At 35.8% G+C, this 23,341-nt stretch overlaps 1 protein-coding gene across 5 annotated transcripts in view; it reads right to left on the bottom strand.

Moving 5' to 3' along the window:
- The window catches only part of LOC135088607 (myosin-IIIb-like), a 36,378-nt gene extending 15,593 nt beyond the window's left edge, over positions 1–20,785 (bottom strand). For 4 of the 5 annotated variants that reach the window (XM_063983517.1, XM_063983542.1, XM_063983533.1 and 1 more), the window contains exons 1-2: positions 20,630–20,785; positions 662–853 (exon numbers count right to left, since the gene is read on the bottom strand). In XM_063983517.1, coding sequence (XP_063839587.1) covers positions 662–826 — 165 coding nt within the window. In that variant the 5' untranslated portion in view covers positions 827–853; positions 20,630–20,785. Of the gene's footprint in view, positions 1–661; positions 854–8,739; positions 8,848–20,629 lie in introns of those variants that run through there. The other variant, XM_063983526.1, reaches the window with a different exon arrangement.
- Between the last annotated feature and the right edge of the window lie 2,556 nt (positions 20,786–23,341).

Below are 23,341 nucleotides of genomic sequence, written 5' to 3'. Positions count from 1 at the left end.
TTATGTGCTTAGACAGAGTCACGACTTCTACTCTTCTCATCTTTATGAAATAGACATCGCCAAATAGTCACAGCCGGACCAATCCAAAATGTCGTGTAGTCTATTTGACTGTCGCTCATTTCCAATATCTCGCTTTAGGCTGGGTTGCACCATCTTACTTTAACTTTGACAAACGTCAAAAATCTCTCAAACTCCATACAAAAGACACCGGTTATCGTTATAGTTACAGTCAAAGTTAGGTAGTGCAACTCAGCCTTAGGAGAATGACGTAAGCAAGATTGACTGCAACAATAACAACGACACATCTCCCGATCATTTCATCTTGTACGACCTCCTAGGTGCCCTCGCCGATAACCTTTTATAGGTTTTTCTACAATCGACAAAGGAGTAAATGAGCTTCTGACACAACAAACGAAACTAATCGTAGAAAAACTAGACGATGACGCGTCTCCCACTATCTTTTTTCCCGTGCGTCGTTTGTATTCTCACCAATAACCTTCTGTAGATTGAAGTGGTTGCTAGGATGACAGAAACTATCCAGTTCCACCAGCTAGTTCACAACAAACCATCTCGTTAACAATTAGGTGAGGGTCGTCGGCCCTGTCCAACTCCACATATTCAGCAATAGATAGTAATGAAAACAAATAGCAACAAGACGCACCTTGACTGCGACCCGTCTGCCAGTCTTCTTGTCGCGCGCGCAGTACACCTCTCCATAGGTGCCCTCGCCGATGAGCTCCTGCAGGTTGAACCGGTCGCGGGGGTCGGCGGCCCTGTCCAGCTCCACGTGCTGCGACAGCCCGCGGTAAGCCATGTCGCTGCGCATGGCTCACGCTTCGCATTGATCTCGCATCTACAACAATAACAAAATGTATGTCATTTACAAGCTCTACATAGAGGTATAGGAAACTTTGTTTTACTTCTCATAACCTTTCTCTATGTAGCTACTTATAGCACTTATAGGCTCAAACATTTATGAAAATAAAGGTGCCTTCGTTTAGTTACTTACATAATAACATAATTTTTATACGTTGTGGTGTATCGTACACCAAAAATCGATATATTCAAACAAAACGTGGTTGTGATTTCCAGTTCAAGTAACAACACAGATGTGAAGGATTACAAAAAATTGCGGAACGTTCAAAACTCTGTGTTACGAAAAAAACTAAAAATATAACGGAACCGTAATGAATTAAATAATTATTACTAGAATACACTTTCAGAACAGTAAAATTTTACAATAACAAAACACAATCGACTGTTAGGAAGTTGAACTAACGAAACAGTAATTTTCTGAGTGGCCAGTACGCACGGAAGAGGACGCATACTCACTCGCCCATATTTTATAATTTTATTGAATTGACGCAAGTGAATATTATCTATGGAGTGTGCATATTTGTATGCGCCGTAACATCTTCCTGGTCAACGATGTCGGAAAAGGAAAGGTACTTACTGTATTTATTAATAATAATGTTCCATCGCGCGCGCATTGCGATTGGAAAATCGACGATGTGCTTAACGGATGGATGAAGTGTGAAATATTTTCGTAATGATAAGTAGCATCGTCGCTAATGCTTGAAAATGTATCATTACTCTGTACGTACTTGTAATCATAACAAGGGTATTTATTTATATAACTTAAATTAAATAAAGTAAGGATGTCCCTTCCTTGAGATTAATTTGAAACAATAGAAAAGCAGCGTGAGAATAAGCATATTCTTATCGTACATTGTTATTATACAAAGTAAATAATATAAATTACTTAGATAAAAGCAACTATGAAAATACTTAAATGTGGATTTTTAATTCGTTTATGTTCTGGGAAAGAATGAATCAATTATTTATACTATAATAAAGTTAATATCTGGAATAAAGTATAGTATGTTACGTGCAAGATAACTTTTCTAGTCTGTAAATTATCCAGCGAAGCCATAAATGAAACTATTTTTCTCAACAACAATTAATGTTAATGACTTATTAAACGTTTTAATTCACGCATCTCGCTACGTCAGAGATAACATCTTTATTTAACCATTCGAATAAATTATGTGACGAGTAAAATGGCAGGTACAATATTAAAGTAAGTAACTTTCGAATAAGTTATATTAGTGTTTCAGAAAATTTAATTGAGAGCAAATACCTACTCGTAAGTTGCCATAAGTGTCAGTTGAGATATGTACTGGTAAGTGTGGGTTACCATAGTGTAACATTCAGTTAGAACTCGTGATGCAATATCCACCCACAGCTTACATTGCCCTCTTCACAAAGACGATGTCAAATTGGTGTCAGAGCAGCAGTAATAGAGCCATTTGCCAATATTTGAACTACGGCTTTGCGCCGCCGGAGCAGTCGGAATGACTCGCTAGAAAATGTCAATAGGAAATAATCACGATTCATAGCATTTGCGTTATGGAGTAGGTCAAATTATGGCATTTTTATTGTGGCATTATGATAAATGATTGATGGTTACACAAAATTATGTATTTTTCAATATGTTATTTGCAGAGTTGTTTTTCTCAGATTTTATACTACTTTCTTACTACCTACGGGTACCTAAGTTTGAGAAATCTGAATCGTGTAAGAAATACTATAACCACAGATAATATCTATAACATTGCAACTTTTCTATTTCTATTGTACAGAAAATCGACGAGATAATCCTATAATTTAGCAACCCGTGGTAACAAAATATATCGCTATTCATCACACGCATCTTAACAGCTAGGGTTATTATAACAAGCTTTGAACATCTCTGGAGCGTTGTAAGTTTTTGCCTAATTAATCAACAATGCTGCAATCGGCTCTAAAAACGTCGAGGTCGAAGCCACTGAGGCATTGAACTTAATCCATCATTACCGACGTCATGCGCAATTAGCGCACACAATACAACGTCATGTTTCAATATTTTCCAGAAAAAACACGTCTCAGTCTCCGTGATCGACGGACGGAAAGACGACACGACACTTTCACTGTTTACTTTGTCACGCCACCAGCACAGATCACCTCTAATAACTGTCTCAACGGCTCACAAACATTGAAACATTAACATCGCTATAATTAAAGAATGACAAAATTATACACCGTTTACATATTCAGAGTAAATTTAGTTAAACACCATTTACATGTTCTCCTCGGAATCCACTTCACGGTTGATAGAGTAAGCCGCTACTTTGGTTCGTAATTTATAACCACTTAATTTACAGGTGTATTGGACGAGATTACCATTTAAATTAATACCCAATCCATTACTACATAAAAAGTATCGATTCTCAAATTGCAATGAATCATCAGATTAATTTTTGCATCGTGCAAATATTAGATATTGACGATTCTAACAGTAAACGGGGACCGGATTTGGTAGAATTAATCTTGTTTATCGGAGCGTCCATGAGTCATTCAATATTTCCTCGTCATCGAATTCGCGGACATGTGAAATGTTAGAAGCCAAGTATTATGTGTGACTAAATAAATAGGAAATTAGCAACATTGTAACCCAGCCAGTCTCATTACGTGTGCACTGCTGCACGTACATTAAGCTATTGTCTTTCTCCGTTCCTGCGAGTTAACAATAACAATTTACTCTCAATCTTGGTCAAATCTAGTCCATGACTTTTAATTATAGTAGCGATGAAAGATAAATAAAGGAATTTCAAGTAGCTTTAAAAGATCTTCGTAGCTCAAAGTGTTTCAAGCGGGGTTTCTTTCACATGGTTGTCATGCAAATGTTTTCCCAGGATTGTAAGTAGGTGCATTGTGTTCTTTAATGTTTCCGGTTGTATTTTTATTTTATGCACACATAATTAAATTTGATATAGCATGTGTTGAATCTCTTTTCAAGGTCATGCTGTGACTGGTAATTAGAATAAGACAATGTAGATGAGGAACACGACTGCAAAGTGTTAATTTAATGACGCATAAAGCAAGTAATAGGCGCTATTCTCTCGCGGTGAGCCAACCTTCAGCGCTGAGCACCAATAGGCAATTTAAAGAATCACCGGTAATAACTTAGATAGCGAGACCATTGGTGAACCATCATTTCTTTTATGGTGTCAGTAATCAATTTTACACTTATAATACGAGAGAAATGGCGAAAGCGTTAAGAAGCCGCCAATATTTGTTGTGATTCGAGACGTTCGGATTCCGGCCGATATTTTTTGTGAGTTTGAAGAGTAAAAGTTCACCTTGCGTGCGCTTTCGATTTTTATTCGCGTAGCTATTATTAGATATGGCTGGGTTTTAGGCAAATATGCTTATGGTGTGTAAGACAATGGACTTACAAGCTTGATTCAATATGTTGGTAAACGGAAACCTTACGTGGCGATGCAATCCTTTCATAGCATTAGTGGAGGCGCTAATGCAGCCCAGGGTCGCGGGGGCAGACGGCCGCTCGCTGTATTCTCTACTTAGGAATTCAAGCCCGCAAAGTGCTGACTTGAGCGAAATATTGCATGCGCGAGTGGAGAACAACACAAAAGGCAAGGTGAAAATAGACAACGGTGTATAATTATAACTTTTACATATGTAAGCCATTTATATCACATGCAAGTCATACGTTTTGCATTTCTGAGAACGATTAGCTGTTATTCTGTTTATAAATTACTTTACTTACCTATGGGTAGTATTTAAATGATCGCGGCGATTAAACTCGTAAATTCAAATTAAGGATGTCAAAATTATTGACTGATTAATTAGTTATTTTTGGTGATTAATTTAATTATGTGAAATTGAATCTTGCTGTAGGATAAACAATTTAATGCTTTCGGATTTTTTCAATTGCTTAGTGCAGTGGTTCTTAACCGGTGGTCCGCGGACCACTGGTGGTCCCTGGAGACATTCCAAGTGGTCCGCGATGTGCACTTGCACACCTTGGTCAAACCACTTTTAACTGATTTTTGCAGTCAAACTGGTTTTGACCGATTATGTCCCTGACAAGACAGAAATTTGGTAAAATGGTCCCTCATGACTTAAAGGTTAAGAACCACTGGCTTAGTGATTTTGTCAAACACCTACTTACTTATGTTTAAAAATCTTTATTTTTTAGGAAGTACGTAACTGAAAATGTATTTATTTTAACAACCCACGTGTTTAAAATAACTTCTGTATGTGTATTTCCTAATCGATTTTTATATTACAGTTGCGTGAAATAGAAAATTCTTGCAAATTATAGGTGGGTGTGCCACATACGTACCCAATTAACTGCACGGCTTGGCAGTCTCGAGCATTTTTATTATTGGCTCGGTAATTAAATAAGAACTCTTTTAAAATATTTTCAATCCTCAAATAATGCTACCGGGTCTGAGATGTAGTCTTAATATTGCAAAAGAGACTTTATGTCATTTACAGTTACTGTTGGTATTTGTAGGGTGAGATTCTTACCATGCCGTAACACAGTTACGCCTAGCACAGAAGGTAAAAAGCTTTCCGTAAGTATGCCGCAAATTGACAAAAATTCAAGTGACTAAGTTCTTAATTTAGTGTCTTCTTACTGCATTTTCTTACATCAATGAGTAGAGTAACATTATAAATCCATCCAGGGCAGGCGAAGACGCTTAACTCACTGTAAAATTGAACTTAGTACATAGTTCTCTATTCATTAATAGCTCTGCATGAATATTCTATTTATAGATCAAAACATAGTTTAGATTCGCTTTCGAAAGCGATTAATCATTGTTTGTCTTTGGATAGAGTCGTAAAATGACAAAAGACTCACTAGCCGTGCCGACTGGAGCGCGATGAAGACTTCAAAATAAACGTGAAGTGCGGATTATTGTTGCCACCAGTAGAAAGCAACACTTTCTAGTCGCAATCAAGGGTAAATAATGCCTTTCAATTAGCAGATTAATCAATTTGTCAAATTGATCGCGATCGACGCGCTTTTTGTTACGATATCGCTAAAGGAATACAAATGACTTTTGCTACTATAAACAACTCTATGCTTGAGAAGACACGCATTTTTAATGTGGGTCAAACTTCGCCCAATATTGTTATTAACTTCTTCACTAAGAAAATGTCGTTCACTTGTAAGTGACTCGCAGAAGTCGCAGACGACTCGGACGTGCTCGGACTCTACATTTCATACATAAGTAAGATCCTACAGTGTTTAGTATGACGTGCCGTCATTTGTACCTACCTCATCACTTGAAAAGTTTGTAGTTAAACAGGTAAAATGTTATAATTGATGGTGTTATTAGGTTATAAATCCATCACATAGGTTTATTGATTAAATAGTAGTTATAATACAGAGGTGCATCAAAGGCGATGATTAGTTTACACGCAAGAGATGAGTACGTATGATTTATAAGGAAATTCATCGCTCAGACTGGTTGTCTGGTGGCATCGACATTCAGCCGATTTATCTTATCGTGTATAGATTGCCTTGTTATGCTTATTAGCCGGCATACCCGTTGTGAATCGATCATTACTAACGGTGAGTCCGGCACGCCCGCGCACCTGTATACTAAGAAACATGCCCGCTATGTATTTATAAAATTGATACAAATCTATGTTACCATTCTTGAAATAATCAACAACAATGATTTGTGAAACACAACACAATTAGTGACTCTACAACAACTTAATTGATTTATAACCACCAGCCGCTTTATAAAATGAGTCACGCAAATATTTCATTACCACCGAAATGAGGACGTAAGTCTCAATTACGTGCTCAAGTTGCCTCAGACCCCAAAAACGATGAAAAAACAAGGTATCGAATGTCCACTTTCCTTCCGCCAAAACCGTACAGTTTACTCACTTACCTACTCCGATAAAGGCAAACCTACTTTTAGTATTTGTTGGTCAGTATTGTAATGATTGAATGAGGTCATCTACCTACTTTAAATGTTTTAAGAACTGTATCGTGTAATATCGATTACTTTTAGGCAATGCAGGAATACAAGTTTTCACCACTTCACTCAATTGGCCCTTTCCACTGCAATTCTGTCTGTAAGTAATTGAATAAATTGTTACGAGTAATGGCTTATGTAAATGGATTACGGAGCCAACTTATTATTAATGAATGCTATTATAATATTAATATAATCAGCTGAAAGCATTTTGCCATTAATAACGATATTAAGGCAAGTCAATTATGAATATTGATTGATCGTAAAGCAACTCCGCATTTTTCATTCAGTAAGCCTACACTTTAGATTTTATTATTTGATTGCACCAAAGAATACGAAAATTTAAAATCGTTAATTTATTCATTATCGCGTCAATCATTGTCCGTCTCCGTCAATTAATATGAATACGGGCCTTGGACATATTCATTATAAATTATACAACATTATGATGTGAATAAGAATAACATTACCTGTCTGATCAGTAATATGCAAAAATCTGTCTTTACGTCATAGATACACTTATTGCGTGTTTCAGAAACCTACTAAATAAAACAAAATCTATTCAATACAAAGCCTACTTATTCACATGCGGACATGTTCCATTATTGTAAATTGACCGGCAGATCGATGATTTACCAGGTTATTGGGCAACAGAGGTTCGATCAAGCGCAGATCCCATTGCAGCAGTGCATGATTATGCATCCTACCTATTCAAATGAGTACGTCTATTGTTGCTATAGAGAACTTAGCTGTATGGACGCCAGAGAGAGTCAGTTTGTGTAGGCGATTGTTTTAGTTACTTTTATGTAAACTTGTTTGTTTTACTGGCAGCTATTAGATCTAGAGCTAGATCCCCGTGGACTGTTTTATTTTATTTTCCTTTATTCAGAAAACCACAGCTCTTTATAATATTAATACAAACAGGTACTTTTACAAAAGATACAGAAATAAGTAAAGAACTCGTGACGAGAATTTTTTCAATTATTGATCTGATATTTTACCTAATTCGACAAATATTAGAAAGACATTAGATGATCTACTTTCCGATCTTAAATTCACACTTATAATGGAGTTACCGATCGGGGGTATTCGAAAAGTGCACAATAAGTTAACAAAACGAGCAGTCTATTAGGCCAGTTGGTCTGCGAGACCATATATTCAAATGAGTATGCCCATTGTTACACTTTTTTGAGTTTCACACATTGATAGAGTGGATCCTACACGCCTTTATTGCCACTCCAACCGTTTTTGTCTGGAGTCTATTAAGGTAGGACTGCTAATGTTGATAGTTTATACCGGCAGTCACGACTTTCTACTTTATGATATGTTTATTACGTGTATATAACACGTAATTATGAAGCACAGAGGTGATTACGCTTAATTTGAGTTAGTATCTCCGATAAATTACAGTTCTGTTCTCAACACCTCATGATAGAGGCCTATACATAATAATTATTTATTTAAAACAAACACATAAATGTGATAAATTCAGCGTACTTTTAGTGTCGTAATATTACATAAGTATAACTTTCAATCGTTTCGAACTTTAATTTCAATATTACAGATCTTACAGATCTCATAAACGACTCTACATCAGCTTATTTTGAATTTAATACGCATACAATAAGTACACCTTCAAATTGTATTTATTTTGAAGCGAAGGCTGTTGTCTTGCTAAAATGTTACACCACGACCAATTGATTAGTGCGTATAAATCAAGAAATGTGCCTTGTTAAGCAAGCAACCTTGCAAATACGGCCGAAATGTCAAAGGTCAGTAATAAAATTTGAAAAATACTTAGGTAAATGCGCATAAATGTTTACGAAAAACTTTATGCTTTATTTAGTTTGAAGAGTAGGTACTATTGAACTAAAAAATTTTTTTGCATACTCACAGGACAGTAGGTCTTTATTTGGTTGCTTTCACTAGTTCTAAAAATTTTTCTTCGTGTAGCTCTGTGTATCACCACGATCCATTTACTAAATTCACCAAAAAACTTTTTTGTGAAAACACTTTTTATGTCCCGTTTAAACCACGTCGTGTGACCGGCAGGTATAAATTGTCAAAGGATTACTGCGTAGTCAAAACCTCACTCGACATTTTTACAGAACTGAAATGGTTTCCCCAATTACATGCACATCACGCGAAGCCTTTGGGCAGGGTTGGCACAATGGTATTATGGTTCTTAACTGTAGATAAGGGCAGATAACACTTACTTGTTTTTTACATTTTTTGTAGATGTCTCCGTCCTCGTATTAACTTAAAATACGTACAAAATACGATTAGAAAAACTATTAATAAATATCACATAAGTTGAAATAAGTGAGTCGACAACATAATAATCTTACTGATATCTTACTAATATTATAAATGCGAAAGTTTGTGTGGATGTTTGTTACTCTTTCACGCAAAAACTACTGAACGGATTTTGATGAAACGTTACAGTAGTATTGTTTACAACCTACAGTAATAAAATATAGGCTAATAATTATGACGATCTGTAACAAAATAAATTTCACGCGGGTGAAGCCGCGGGCAAAAGCTATGTTATTATAAAAGGCCTTAGGTAGTTAATGCCGAAATAGTGTTAAATATTTTAAGAGATTAAATATATCGTGTATAGTTTTCCTAGACCTTATACTCATTTGTATGGGATTTTCAATCTGTATAATTCTTAATTCTAGGAAATTACGCGTGTATGGTTAGAAATTATTAGTAACGAAATAGTAACTACTTCGGGTCGTTGTGTGTATTTATTCTAAACTTATTGACCTACACGCGTTGCGTTAATTCAAATACTTAAACTAACATTTCTGCCAACCCTAAGTTCAGCCTTCAATGTCACGAGCGAGGCTAATCCCCGTCCCTCACCTTCAGGACTGGCAGCACGTGGCACGTGTTCCTATTAATAATTAATTTATTACTTGCAACAAGACGATTTGTGAAAATAAACCAGGCTATTTCATTTGAGACGAATTCACACTGAAACCTGTCAATTAACATTTCTAGCAATTTATAATATCTACCTAATTAAAACAATCATAAATATAATTGCAATCAAATATTAATTATATAATAAATATTACTGGATCACTCTTTAGTATTCAGAAATATTTTGCTTTAATAAAAGAATGCATGTAGCTAAAGTTCAGCTGTCGTGAAATCAATTTTTGTGCAGTTTTCCCTGAAAAAAAAATTGGGAGAAAACAGTTGTGTTATCTGGGGGCACGGTAGTGCCCCCGCCAAGTCGAGCGCGAAGCAAACACTGCCGTACCATCCTTTACTGGAACCATTTCGCCGCATTTTCAGGCCTCTATTTGAGAACCTCTGGATAGGACCAGAACGCAGAAACTTTCGTCATCTAATAAGCTATAATCACATACTTAAAATCCAAAATTTCAAGTCTGTAGGTCATTTAGTTCCGAAGTTAAGCGAAAGCAAAGTTTCGCATTTATGACACTCACTCACTCACTCACTGATGATCATCAAAATAGAACTAGTACTTCCCATAAACTCAGAGAGCTGAAATTTGGTACAGAGTTAGGGTTTAATGACTACATAAAGGGAAAACTATAAAAACTAGGAAAATCGAAGATCTGGAGTAACACCACATTCATATCAATACTACTAGCGCCACACCGGCACCGTGGTATTCGCCTGTACCGCTCACCGCTAGATGGCGCTAGCACTTTGAGCGTCGATTTTCTGCACCGCGGTGTTCAGTTTTTTTTTTCTTTCTAGACCCCCCCGTCGATTAACGCCCGTATTCACAAACATTACTATGAGGTCTCACAGTTCGCGTGGATGCACAGGATGACACACGAACCAATCACAGAGCTCTATTCAACGCTGTGGTTTCGATTTGCTGCTTCACTTAAGCAAGTATCGTTTGTGAATACGGGTGTAAGTTGAATGTTGTGTAATTATTTGCATTTCGTTGATTTCGTTTATTACATCGTGAGGTTCGCTAAGTTATTAAAATAATTTCTGATTCGTTGCCCATTTCACAGGTCGTTGAGTTTATTTGTGTTTAATATCGATTAATATTAAAAGAAAAGACGACGACGTTAAATAATTATGCCACTTTCTACAAAAAGAAGTAAAATCCCACCAAAAACATTCTGTAAAAAACTAGCCAAGTCTCGATGGAGTGCTGCTTGTTTATCTCTAAAAAAAACCGGCCAAGTGCGAGTCGGGCTCGCACACCGAGGGTTCCGCCGTACAAACGTAGCGGTTTACAATTTATGACGTATTAAATCAAATTACTTACTTGATTCCGTTGCGAGTAGTGGCGAATTTCAAAATATGCGGTATGATTATTCTTTATTTATTTATTTTTCCTATATTTGCATTATAGGTAGGTACCTACCTCAGCGTTTTGAATTTTTGCGTTGATTTAGAATTTCTCACAGTTTAGAGGCAATTAGATTTAAGAAGTGTTTGATATGAATTTCAACTTTAATATCTCTACGCGTTCATGTGAAAAAGGGTAGGTAGTAAGTTTATAATTTTATTAAAAAAATATTTTATGTCATGTAAGCAAAAATAATATTTTAAATTTTATATAACTTCAAATTTAACATTTTCGCAATTTTTCCTTTATCTGTACTATATAACGTTGCTTCGTGCCGAATTTCAAGATTCTGAGTTCACAGGAAGTACCTTGTAGGTTTTGATTCCCTAGCGTGTGACGGAAATTCGTCTAAGGTGTCGGTATAAACTGCTGTATCTTTTGATCGCGTTAACTTAGAAGTTTGATTTTTTTACTTCTTAAAGGGACAATAGATCTAGGTATTTGGTATAAATTTCAATTTGATACCTTTATTCGTTCGTGAGAAATAAGGTAGTAAGTTTCATTTTATTAAAATATTTTTATTATATTATATAACTAAAAAAATGTAATTTTCGCAATTTTTCCTATATTTGCATTATATGACAATGCTTTACGCCAAATTTCAAGATTCTGAGTTTACGGGAAGTATCCTGTAGGTTTTGATTCCTTTGCGAGTGTCGAAAATTTGTTGAAAATATCGACATAATCGGCTGTATCTTTTGATTGGCTTGGCTTAGAAGTTTGATATTTTCACAGCTTAAAGGGACAATAGACCTGAGTATTTCATGTGAATTTCAGCTTGATACGTTCACGCGTTCTTGAGATAAAGGGTCTTGACAGACGGACGGACGGACAACAAAGTGATCCTATAAGGGTTCCGTTTTTTCCTTATGAGGTACGGAACCCTAAAAGTAATGAAATCTAGACAAAGTCGTGCCAAGTCTATGGTTCCTTACTGCAATTTCTTTATTATTATAGTTAATGTTGGGTGACTTGGCCGTTGAACAATCTTTATAGGATAACTAGCGGCCGCCCACGACTTCGTACGCGTGGATCCCGTTTTACCCCCTTTTCCCGAATTTTCTTTGCTATAAACCTCACGGAGCCCGAGACCTTTCCAACGAATGCAAAACCGTGGAAATCGGTTCGTGCGTTCTGGAGTTATAGTGTCAGGGAGGAAAACCCGACTTATTTTTATATAGTAGATAATACATAAGTATTAATGAAATACGCAGCTTTATCAAGCCTACTTGACTGGTTATTAAATCAACGTTTTCCAAGTGGCAATTTTCCGTCGTCAATAGGCCGCTACCTGGCGACAGATTGGTGCAATAGTGTCATGGGGCACCTGGTTTTGTACCCTTCAACGGCCAAGCCACACAACATTAACTATAATAATAAAGAAATTGCAGTAAGGAACCATAGACTTGGCACGACTTTGTCTAGATTTCATTACTTTTTAGAGATAAACAAGCAGCACTCCATCGAGACTTGGCTAGTTTTTTACAGAATGTTTTTGGTGGGATTACTATTACAAATAGAATGTGTTGTACAAATAACTTCTTTAGAAACTGTTTAATTAAATGAGTCATCATGAACAAAATAAAATAGGATGTCTGCTCAATGACACTCAAGAGCAATGCTATTTTTGGTAGTCCTTGTCTAAGACTATAAAGGACATTATTTGCTGTTTCTAGAAAATGCGTGCATCAGTTTATAAACTAGTCCTGAAAAAGTGAACAGCATTTCATAACATTGAAGTTATTGATATCTTACAAGGTTGTTTGTTAGGTATTTATTATTTTTTCCTTTTTTATCATTTCTATTTTGTACTAAATTTAATTAAAAAATAAAACATTACGAGTAAATGCCAAACTCGAAATTAATGTAGGTACTTGCCGAATACAGCATCTTGCAAAATGTTAATACAGTTAACACATTTCCGCCAATATTCTACCAAATGTGTGGTTCATTAATTAAAAAAGTAATTAAGACCTCATTAGTTTATACAACATAATTCATATGCTAATACTCATATTATAAAAGATAAAGAAATATAAAAGAAAAAGTTCCGGCGTCGAGCTGCAAGAGACCGATCGATTATAATCCACTTAAAAGGAAAACGTTGTTTCGGAAAGATAGTCGCGGCATGCAAAGACTAAATAAGGCCGTAATTTGTAAGAACAACGGTAAATACATAATGCAACTCAATGCACTTATTTGTATTTCAAAGTGAAAGACCAGGTAAAGACCGACCAGTCTCGATAATAGCCTGGTTTCTTTTGAATATTTTAAATAGGAACTCTACATACCGAAATGCTGTTTACCGAAATACTGCTGTTTATCATGACAGGATAAAGATTGGCAGGATGACAAAGTTGATGATGAAATACTTAATAAGTATTACTTTATCCTTATACAGTCTTACTTTTTATTTGTAAAGGAAATACTTATCCTTGTGCATCGACTCGTACTCGGTAACTAAATTATGTGATGTAGCGCATTCTTCGGTAAATAAAATAGGTAGACAAACTGAATCTTAATTCGAAAATTCAGTTATAAATAGAGACAAGCCAAATCAATATTTAATTAAAAATCAAATGTACGACAATGCTTCATCTGTTGTCGTGTTTAACACAGATTTGTCTTACTTCTCGCTGTGTTGATTTCCACAGTTCCACTACTAACTCAGTGACAGTGAATCAAAAAACTGGACTTCGATCTGTGTCGTAGAGAAACGAACGTCAGCGATCCGACTGTTTGGTTATTGTTCCGCAGTATTCAGTGCATGCCGCGCCACTCATCCGGCGACGTTGCAAAACCCGAACACCCAGATCACAGATGGGTTCATTTATTCCGATTGCATGTGTATATGTTAATGTCCACTGGATGTTAGATGCTTAGAGAAGTCCTATAAAACAATAGCTAATATCCCCAGGTAGGTTTTGCACATTTGTGTTTACTCATAAATAATAATTTATCCATTTAATGTATTCTAGTGTTAATTTGTTTGTAGTAAAATTTCAAATTGCTGGGACTCTACCTACACACTTTCAATTAAAGTCTCTTTTATAAAAACTTATTCATAGTATATTTATACTCTAAAATGTAGAGCTCTTATTTATTTTGTAAAAATAATTCATTAAAGTAATTTGGTAAAAATAACTATGATAACTCCTGTTAAGAATTGCCGTAAATCAGAAAGTATACTTTATTATATAAGTTTATATCTTTTACTAATAATACCCACACGTAAGTAAGTGATTATGCTTCATAATATTATTATAGTATTAAACGATGTATTAGGTATCAAGTGGTTAGGAAGGAAATTCATCGAAAATGTGTTAGATTATGATTTCCCCGTAGGTAGGCATTAACGTAACCGCACTCTGATTGCTTCTGGGTTTTGATATAACTCCCGCATACAAACAACATGTTTCGCATAATATAATGACATAAAACAGTTGTCATTTGCAATGTTTTGCATATTTAAAACAATCTACATGTGACTGCAATTACGAATAATTTCGCACGGTAGGTACAAGGTCATCAAACTAATTTAACATTACCCAAAAACAAATTATACTCTAAACATATGTTCAGTTGTACTATTACATAAATATTACGCAAACAGAATATTAACACTAAAAACGTAAAAATAAGGTTTGGCACGATCTTTACCAAAGCCGAAAAATGTGTCAAATCATAAATCACAACTTTGTGGCTCAGATTCTTCCAAAAAGAGAGCGTACAAAATCCATCGCTTTAAAAGGGCATTCTATTCTTACAAGTTGAACAGCTATCTATGACAATAACGCAGTTTAAAGCCCACTTTGGAAAAGTCACATTAGCTTCGTTACGTGTTTAAGTATAAAAACTGCATATACTTACATTCGTAAGACCAAAGAGCAATAAAATCTGTTATCTTGAACTACATAATTGCAGGTAGGTAGTAGGTACTACCCATAAATAGAACTTTGACGTGCTCATCTGCCATAAAACTACCTGTCGATTATTAAGGGCTCAGCACGCGACGCAACGGTGTCACAGTGTCAGTCCATTGAGCACATTTAGCTTGTATTGTGGGCCAGTTGCCGCTGATTGCCCGCGTCAGCACAATGGCCTGACAATGGCTTCGGCTCCATGAATTATAAACCATGACGCGTCGATACTACATACGGTCACGGAAACTGTGGAGCATTTATGGATGAAATAACTGTCATCTAAGGAACACATAAAGCACACCTAGTTAAAGAGCAGTGCAACTCAAAATTCTTCTTTTTACACATCAACTTGTTTACGCACATTATTACTAGTACTAATACAGAACGTTAAAAGTAACTTTCAATAAAAACGTATAGGTTTATGTTGTCTTAAGCCAATCCAGCTTGTGTATGAGTCACAGCTGCAACGTCAATTGGTCTCATCAATTGATTCTGATGAATCAATTGGTTCGTAATCGGCTTTTTGCAATGAACTGAATCGTCTACGCTACGATATATTATGTTGCTTTTTAATCCAAATAAAAACGCGTAAAAGTGAAACAACCTAGCTGTCTTTATGCTTCTTAAAACCAAGATCACGATGATCTTAAATCACGAACCTAATTATTTTGTTAAGCGATATGCTCGTAAAATGATTTATGTCATCATTACTGGCATGTGTTGGTGCTGTTCACAAAAAGCTGACAGTACCTAATTACCAAATACCTCTCATTATGTGGCAATGTCATACAAAACATGCCTATTTCATAGCAAAGTAATGAGGCAATGGTGGTATATTACTGGTGTCACACATACTGAACCCTACACACAAAATTCACGCATAGTTAATATGTTGGTGTTAAGATGCGCAAACATCGCGACATCTGAACCTATGAATGCGAAATACTCCAAAAAGAGGTGCGAGTTACATAATCGCAACATTTTCTTGACGAAGCTGTTATATACTAACTTCTTATGCAAATTCTATAACTGTATAAGTACTTATTCAAATTAAAACCCATTATTTTTTACTACTTATTCTGACCAAATTATACTATGGAAACTTTGTCATTTTTTTATGTACCCCCTGAGAATCAAACGGATCAAGAAAGTCAAACTCTCCCATCACTAGATCACGGAGGTATGGTTTAACTCCTAACAATTACTACCACTCTATTATTGATCAAAGCTAAATGTAAGCTCAGCTTATGCCAATTCATTGAAAGGGTACTGCAAATAAAAACCTTAATGACGCAGTGATTAGTCAAAAACATCTTCTATGCGTTCCCAATGACTTGATTGAAGTGTTCAGAGGAAAGCAAGACCATTACATATTCACGTTTCTATGACAGTCACGTGGGAACTAACATTAACCTTAATTTTGTTGCACTGGGCTTATCAGCCTCTAACTTTATGACTCGTCTCATGAAGCATAGTTGGATAGAACGTCTGACTCCCAAGCTGCCGTTGCGTTAATATGTTACAACGAAAATTACACCACATGGCTGTGAGTGAGCTGAAACTAAGTGTACCTACACAATGCTCAATTTCACGCTGTTTTGAGAATGCTAATATTTCATTGCAAAAAATGCAATCCAACGAACGCGGATAGACATTACGAGCTAGATAGAGTCGGTGCATTTCAACATTGCGAACAAAATGCGATTGATATCGAGGAGGGCGGGAGTGAAACTGATGGGCCAAATGCCAATGCAGATAAAGGCAGTTGACTCGTGTGAATGCTCACTTTAATACCGAAATCTAATAAGGTAGATTGACATAATAATATATCATTTGCAGTAGTTTCATTTTGATTGAAAGATGCTGAATGAAAAAACAGAAATGAATCTGATTTTACCTTAACGGGGTCGATATCGTGCGATGCGCAAGCGCATCTCGACGCTCTGATTGACAACTGCCGTGTCGTATCGCCGTGGAACGAAACGCTTCGACCGCGTCCAATGCCCGATGAATAACCGCCCGATTATGCAGAAGTATTAAACGGAACGTTGAATGCAAGCGCACACCACTAAATATTTCTATGGAACATTAAAACAAAGTGAACTAGAGGTAAAAACTTGAAAACTTTTTATATTTGACCGATAATACTTAAACAATCATTCATGATTATCTACACGCTATTCCAAAATTTATAGATAGCGTTAGCTAAAACGCGATATAAATAAACAAGCATACGTTTTCCCAACTTGTACATTCAAAAGATATCAATCTACCAGTGCAGTTGTTACGATTTATTTTTAGATGCCATAATAAAAACCTGTCGTGCTCACAGTTAAAGCCTGAGTTTACCAGTGTTTTCTTTTTAAGCTGAAAGTGCATTCTTTTAAAATAAATGCACAAATAATAAAATGCTGGAAGTCTTAAAGTCATCATGTCACGGAACGAGCAGTAAAATGGTCATTCGGCAATTAGATCCGGAAGAGTCGCAGGCGCAGCTGCGGCCACGGAGCGTCTCTAATGTTTCTTGCTTGTCTCGTCAAGTCTGCCATTTATTTTACGTAAATCGCTTTTTGATACGGTTACGACATAAAGTAAGACGTCGTACCTAAGTAAACATTGAACGTAGATAAATCGACTTTTGCCATAATGCGTTTGTAATCGTCGTTTTAATTACGCAATGCGATTGATACTTAAATAAATTATTTCTTGCAGTAGTAATAATTATTATCATGAAATATGAAAGCAGGTGTTTGTTTGTACCACTTTCACGGGTCATTCATACATCACCAGACTAGACCTTTGAGGTCTCAAACTTTTCACACGTTTTTGAATTATTTTGAAACAAGGATTTAAACAAGTCAGAGTGTTAAGAAGACTAATGGATAAGGCGTGTATTTCACACATGCAACGCATACAGAATAAATTACACACTCAATGTTTTTTGTTTGTGAGAGCGTGTCTCATATGCAGTTAATGTGTCAGGTTATCGGCCGATTCCGTGTGTGCTATAGGAAATCTTGTGAAAACAGACACAATACGCAGCAAATAATGTTCAAAGCTTCCCACGTATGGTAAGGTGCGATCGGCGAGGATAAAAAACAAAATAAGCATTCAGTTGTATCGGCGCAAGCGTTCGAGCTTAGTGATCCAAAAGCAGCCGAGCAAACTCTACGAGTATGTACAGGATGTTGTATAATTCGATGAACTAATTTAAATAGATATTTTATTGTACAAATTGAAATGTCGATTTGCTCAATTGGACGTATGGCTGTAGCTGCAGATATACCTATCAGATACCTAGATTTGCAGTCACGTGAAGTTGTGATTCATCAAAGTCTGTGTTTTAAAAACCGCACCTTCAAGTTCTTGAAACTGCATTTGCCTTGATTGACGTGCACGACTGCTGAATTGCTTATTTATAAAAATATGGAACATGGCCCTGAATATACGTGACGCCTAGCTGTTGCTATTTACTCTGAGATAAGAACATCCATGGCAAAAGCTATGGTATTAGAAAGATAATGCGTTATCCGAATATGTAAATAATGAATCTTTCCGCAACTACTAACTAACTAGATAAAAATATTATCTATTCTGTGATAAAACTATTAGACCGTGTGTAATCGGTTTTAGGCATTTAATAATAAAATAATTATAATATATGAATAAGGTAAATAAATTACTCGTACTTTTATCGCTTTAGGTACGTTATTATGACACATTTATGAATATGAATACTTACAATCAGGAAATCGGAAATGTGTCAGTAAATGGAAAGATTTTTTTTTTCAATAACTTTTCTTGGAAAACGGTCAATTTAACATGAGGACTATTGTTAAGTCTAATAGGCGGGGAAACATCGCTCATTGCCGGATAATTTATACCATTCGTCTGAATCTTTCACGCGCATGTCCGTTTGCATAAACCAAACGATTAAGGCCTCATGCGACTGCGCCGTTTATGACCGTTTCAAACCCGTTTTCTACACCATCTCACTTGATATTAATATATTAACTGTGTATAAAAATAAAACACTTCAACCATTTAAAATTTATAATTCTTATCAAATATTTGAATTGCGGATTGAATGTTTATGCAAAAAATAGTTGCGTAAAGTCAGGAAAGACATTTACGCACGCAACAGTTAATACCAAATCGAACGTGTGCCATTATCGATTGTGAAGGGAGTGACTTATGTGGGTTAATATCTGATAAAAAAATTATGGGGACTGATAAGATATCTAGATTTACAAGCAGACCGATTCAGCTTGGTGTTGCATCTGTGTAGACATGTCTAACACAGTTGTTTAGGGAAGCCTATGTTCATTATACGTCCAATAGCTGAAATGAGGGTTATACCTAATATACCTAGCTTGAAACGATCAATACCACATGAAGCAATAAAGATATTATGATTATTATGATCAATACTCCTTCTTTTATTCTTTTATTATGTAGGTACTGTGAGCGATGTTATTGTGTCTCTTACACTTGTCAAAACTGAGAATTCAACAATATACAGCCTGTATAAGAACAGACGGCGCGCACGCACACCGGTGCATCGGCTAACGGCAACAACACCGCCACAACACACGACCGCAGCACCGCAGTATGCATCGCGATGATTCGCATCGGGTACCTCGTACAATGTCGCTAATTACTTCATATGTCAAGGTTACACAAATTATTAAGATCTTCAGATTAACAATCAAGGCTTTTTATTAAAATACGCGTAACAAGTTTTAGTGAAAAGTTTTGGTTACATATTGTTATTGGCTACATGCAAAAGTAGTTTGGGAACTGATTGGAGTTTTAATAGCCATACATAATATTATGCACAATTAATAGCTAATTATCTTCTAATTACATGGTTCATTAACTGCCTTAACATGATTATTTGTTCGAAAAGAATGGGAACGATTAGATAAAACTTTATAAGTTCGAAAGTTTCATAACTACTGAAAAAAAGTTTTCTCGGATCATTATGTGCATTCTGACTTTCTTTTATTATTACCTATTCTAAGTGTTAAATTAAAATCTATAATTAATTACGAAGGCATCAAAATTCGTGTTTATTTGAGACTTGTTGCCATTAATGAAATGGACAATATTCATGCAATTTATTTAAAAACCTAATCAATACCTAACTCGCAAAACAAAGCAATTCTGTTTACGATATTTATTATAAAAATAGCTACTTATCGAAAACTTGATTTATAATGGATTACGAGTAAGACGTCAGGATCATATAAAAATGTAATACCTAATTTATCTTTATTTGATAATCCAAATCTTTATACCTTAATCCAGGAAATATTTAATTATTTTATCGAATATCTAAAAGCTACTCAACATTTAACGTAATTTAAAATTATTCATTCGAAACAGCATCTTTCTACCTTGCATGCTAATTACTTTTACCTACTTATTCAGTCTAACCGGTTCACCAGTTATTGCTAATATCCATACGCTATTAGTAACTTATGCTAGAAACATGGTTGGCTTACCAGCTAAGTCTGGATGTTTAACTGTACAGTTTCCAACAGGTTACGATAGTCCAAAGTCACATTCACGTGTTTTCATTGACACAAGACAACCGGCATTTTCCGAAGGCGAGCGCGGACGGGCGTGTGACACCGCGGCGCGGCAGAGTACATGTGAAATCAGCTGTGGCCGAGCGGCCGGCCCGCGCCGCAACGGGACCTGCCCCTCCTACCACCAGGCCCGCCGCACTCAGATAACACTATCACACCTTGTTTATTTACCAACCAAATTGCGCACGTGGGAAAACATTTACACTGCTCTTGCAACTTTTCGAGTGCGTGACCACATTGCGAAATTTCAATACGAAAAGAAAGGTACGTTAGCATCGATAAGATGTCTATTAAACCGGTGCAAAGGAATCATGCATCACGCAATCCGCTCGTAGATAATACTTTTCTCTGTTACCTCTCATAAAATGTAATTTGCTTCATTTCTATAACAAAACGATTGCGATTTTACCTCGGTCAAGGAACTTACCAAGGTACTCCATTGTTTGTTGAAAAAATATTTAAAAAGTTGTAATCTTTATTAGGGTACTGACCCTGGAGGTAGCTGGGCCTAAGACGCATCATATAATGTCATCTGGTGTCCGAGTGACGTGCTAATTTTGAGACACACTGTATATCAAATTAATGAACGAATTTAGCGGCAACAAAATAAATGTCTTTATATAATCGAACTCAATTACATCAAGCTTTATCAACACTATTTACATAAAGTTATACAATTTTGTAGGTTAGCCTTCTACAGAGCTGAACATGTTAGCAATACGCGACGGTTTTCGTGACCCACTAATTAGCACAAAAATGCTATTGAAATCAATTTGTGGGGCCTCAGTATTAAGTATGGACTTGAATCCACCTATTGCCCCATAAAAATATAAAGGCACAGGTCTAAGTAACAATTACAAATTCTGGAGAGAACAGATTTCAGGAAAAGCTCTTCAAACTTCCACATCACCTATCTAAAAATCATTTCCTGAAATGTACCTTAAAAGGTTGAAAAACATGTAATTATTTCTCATAGCTGAACTGAACCTCTAGACTAGGAAATTGGTACCTATTGAGTTTCATCCCATTATCTTCTGAAGCTTTCGGAACTACGAGTACCTATACGTAATCAGTCGTTTAAACAATATGTAATTTATAGTTACGGATGTAAGTCGTAACTATCAGTTGTTTCTAATTGATTCGCCGTTTAATTAAATAATTGATAGAGTCAGCAAGATAGGGTTCTTCTCATTCTCTACGAGTTAGATCATTCTAATGTACTTTTTTTTACTATCTATTATTTTCCAATCAATCTTAGGCAGATGTTAATAACTTTATATTTTATTGATTAGAAAATATAATGTAACTAACTACCCAGAAAACATTCCCACTATCGGAGTTCTTATTATCATGAATATTAATGATGATTTTATCGAATATTGAATACATTTAGTCACTTTCCAATGATGTTTATAACTAGAAATTGATTAGATTTTGTAATTGCAGATACCATTACATGGCTATTTATAGTGATTGGTTTACCATTAGATATATAAACATCGTGAGTAAAGTAAAGGCTAATGATAATAAACATTATAAGTTCTTACGTCACATTTATTAAGTGCGTCACATTTAAGTGCTTGTTCTATGATCTTGTGTTAACGTAAGTTGGTGTGACATAATTATTTAAAAAAATCGACTAACTAACGAAAATAGTTCGAGTAATATAATAATTACATTATAAAATATTATAATTAGATTAAGTCTCTACTTATCTTTTAACTATACAATTCAGTAAATGCAATGAAGATTGGCAAATAATACCTGCGACAGTATTTTAAAATTCAAGTCAAACCTAACTAACGTTCTTAAATCTGCATGTTCCGTGTCTATTTAATAAATTAATATGAGCTTGTTTTCTTAAGTGTTCATATCACTATCAGCTGTATTTACCTCGTGATCCACCATCTGTGCCAGATTCTCGCAGTTTCGGCGGTTGCCATGAAATCGTGGTGACCCCAATGACAGTTTGCATGCTCCAATAACCTCACTTGTCTTCTAGTACAGGCATCAGCTGAGTAATAGAGTACATATTATTAGGGTAATTTAATGCAAACTCAATTAAACTTAGTTGAATCTTTATAAAAGCGCGTTACTAACGTTACTTCCATACGTTGTAGTCATATTCTTGTTGATGTCATTCTCAGTGCCATCTGAAATGGCGTGTGGTGCACACAGGCTGCAGTTAATAAAGCAGTGCCTACTTACCTGGCAAACAGTTCTAAAAGTTTAACCTATCTATTTATGTAGAAATAAAGCTACTATCACCTGCTTCTTATACGTTGTGTTGCATACTTTTCCATTTTATTGTCATTACAATTAATTAATTCACTTGCAGATCAAATTATGATGGTGTGCTTGTAAGTAAGTGTGCTTTCTGGTACAAGCTCGCTCTACCTCATTGATTGAAATCAAATGAAAAATAAGGTGTACATGTTAATGAGTCATTCAGTTCACTATTCAAACAACACAGCTACGGAACCTCAACGTGTTATACAATTCGACCGTCGCCCGATGCTATCAGAGCCACCTTGATCTTTAGAGACCGTCGCCGCTTGACCTCCTCCTTTCAGCCGTAGGCTGTACAAAGGCGACCTTGGGCCCGCGATCAAATACCCACTGAAT

This window comes from Ostrinia nubilalis, chromosome 1 (genome assembly GCF_963855985.1).
Source record: "Ostrinia nubilalis chromosome 1, ilOstNubi1.1, whole genome shotgun sequence".
Taxonomy (NCBI): domain Eukaryota; kingdom Metazoa; phylum Arthropoda; class Insecta; order Lepidoptera; family Crambidae; genus Ostrinia; species Ostrinia nubilalis.
The sequence above is the reverse complement of the archived record's forward strand: the minus strand, read 5'-3'. Positions and strand labels throughout refer to the sequence as shown.